The 2115-nt window shown below is 23.6% G+C and overlaps 1 protein-coding gene across 1 annotated transcript in view; it reads right to left on the bottom strand.

Moving 5' to 3' along the window:
* Phum_PHUM549560 (beta adrenergic receptor, putative) overlaps positions 1-13 on the bottom strand; it is a gene marked incomplete at both ends in the record, with an annotated part of 1248 nt that extends 1235 nt beyond the window's left edge. Inside the window, one exon of the mRNA XM_002431769.1 lies at positions 9-13. Within this exon, the coding sequence (XP_002431814.1) occupies positions 9-13 (5 nt within the window). The remainder of the gene's footprint in view (positions 1-8) is intronic.
* Between the last annotated feature and the right edge of the window lie 2102 nt (positions 14-2115).

The raw sequence follows: 2115 nt of genomic DNA, 5'->3' as shown, positions 1-2115 counted from the left end.
ATTATGACGTCATTTTTACACTTTTCCTTTTCCGGAATTAATAAAAATAAAAACTTTATTCTACAATTTTCTTTTTATATTTTCTTTCCTCTCCTCTCCTCCCTCCTCCTCTGCCACTTCCCCTTCTTTTTTTTTTCATCTTAAAAATTAATTAATTATTTATTTATTTTAAATAAATAAATAGTTCGATAAAATAATAATAATATTAAAATGCCATAAAATGAAAAAAAATTAAATTGTTTTTATTTGTAATTTTCTTTAAGTGAAAATTCGACCAATGAGAAAAAAGTTTTAATGAAAAAAAAAAAAAAGAAATTTTCTGATTGGTCGAAAAATTTATGTAATTAAAATAAACAACCAATGAGAATCGAGTAAATAAAATCAAGGTTTAAACATATTTTTTTTTCTTTCTTATTATTAAATCTACTTAAAGTGCTAGAAATATATAAATCGAAAAAAAAATAATATATCGAAATTAATAATGTTTTTCTTTCGAGATATCGAAATTTGCCGCCGGACGTATAAAAAAAAAATGATAATACGATTTATCGTGACACGTAATTCACGTGACAGGGAGAGAGAGAGAAAGAAAGAAAAAGAAAGAAATATTATTTAAAGTTATATTAAAAGAAAAAAAAAATGTTAAAAATGCTTCGGGTTATTTTAAAATGGCGGAAAAAAAAGAAATTTATTATTATTATTATTATTATTATTATTATTATTATTATTATTTTTATTATTTTGACGGGAAATTTACAAATAAAAAAAATATAAAAAAAACTGACGAAATGTTTACGTTATTGTAATCATTCACGAAACACACAACGTGTATGTGTCGTCGGTCACGAATCCGTCATCCCAATTTTTTTTTTCGGTAATTTTTTTTTCTTTCCTTTGTCTCTCTGACTAGAAATAAAACAACAAAATAAATTCCCTTTCAGGATATCCCAAAAGGATAATCTCAAAGGAATCATCCCATTCATTGTCTTCAAATTTACAAAAAAAAAAAAAAACATGACATTTTTGTTATTTTTCCTTTTCACTCATTTTAGTCTCCTTTTCAAAAAAAAAAAAAAAAAAACCACAAAGTTACATAAAACGAATAACTTCCTTCCTTTTATTTATTATTATTATTATTATCATCGAACGTCAGGAATAATAGGTAATAATAATAATAATTATAAGACAATAAAAAGAAAAAACAATAAACGGAATTAGTAATAATAAATGAATAAATTAATTGAATGAAAAAAAAATTTTTTTTTTATAAAGTTTTTTCTCCCCTCCCTCACCCCTTCCTTTTTAAATTTAAAATAATAATAATAATAATTGTACGAAACAAAAACAAAAACAAACAAACAAACAAGAAGAATAAATAAATACAATAAAAAAATAAAAATAAAGAAAATAAAATCGAAGAAGAAAACAATCGAATGAATTAGAGAAAGAAAAAAGAGTGAGAGAGAGAGAAAACAAAATCGTAAGTTTTTTATTAGGGATTTAAACAGGAAAAACCTGACGTAATAAGTAAAAGTCGACGTTTTTACACGTGTAAGCAGAAGAAAAAACAAAAAAAAAAACTCGCGTTTCCGTAATTAAAAAACAAAAAGAAAAAATTTTTCTTTTTTATTTATTTATTTATTTATTTTTTTGCTTGTCGTCTGCTTTTTTTTTCTTGTGCAAACGATTGTTTACATAGCATTAAAATCGAAAAGTTTATATTTTTTTGTTTTTAAATAAACAAAAACGAATCGAATGGGGGAAGGGGGGGAAACAAAAACGAAAAAAAAAAAATACCTAAATCCCATAAGTAAAACATAACTTTCGCCATTAAAAAAAAAAAAAACTCGATCGATAATCGTTTTAAAAAAAAAATATCGATCGATTTATCGATTTTAATTTTAATCGAAAGATTATTTTAAAATAACACACGATTCAAAAATCAAAATCGCGTGTGAATCGTTCAATTAACACCCCACATAACCCACGCACAAGTCATAGAGTAAGAAAACGCAATCGGAAAATTTTCCCGCAAATAAAAAATTTTTTGTTTTTTTGTTTACAATTTTACCAACATTTGAAAAAAAAATTTAATTAAACGAATCGTTCTCGTCG

This window comes from Pediculus humanus, genomic scaffold (assembly GCF_000006295.1).
Source record: "Pediculus humanus corporis 1103172108294 genomic scaffold, whole genome shotgun sequence".
NCBI lineage: Eukaryota > Metazoa > Arthropoda > Insecta > Psocodea > Pediculidae > Pediculus > Pediculus humanus.
The sequence above is the reverse complement of the archived record's forward strand: the minus strand, read 5'-3'. Positions and strand labels throughout refer to the sequence as shown.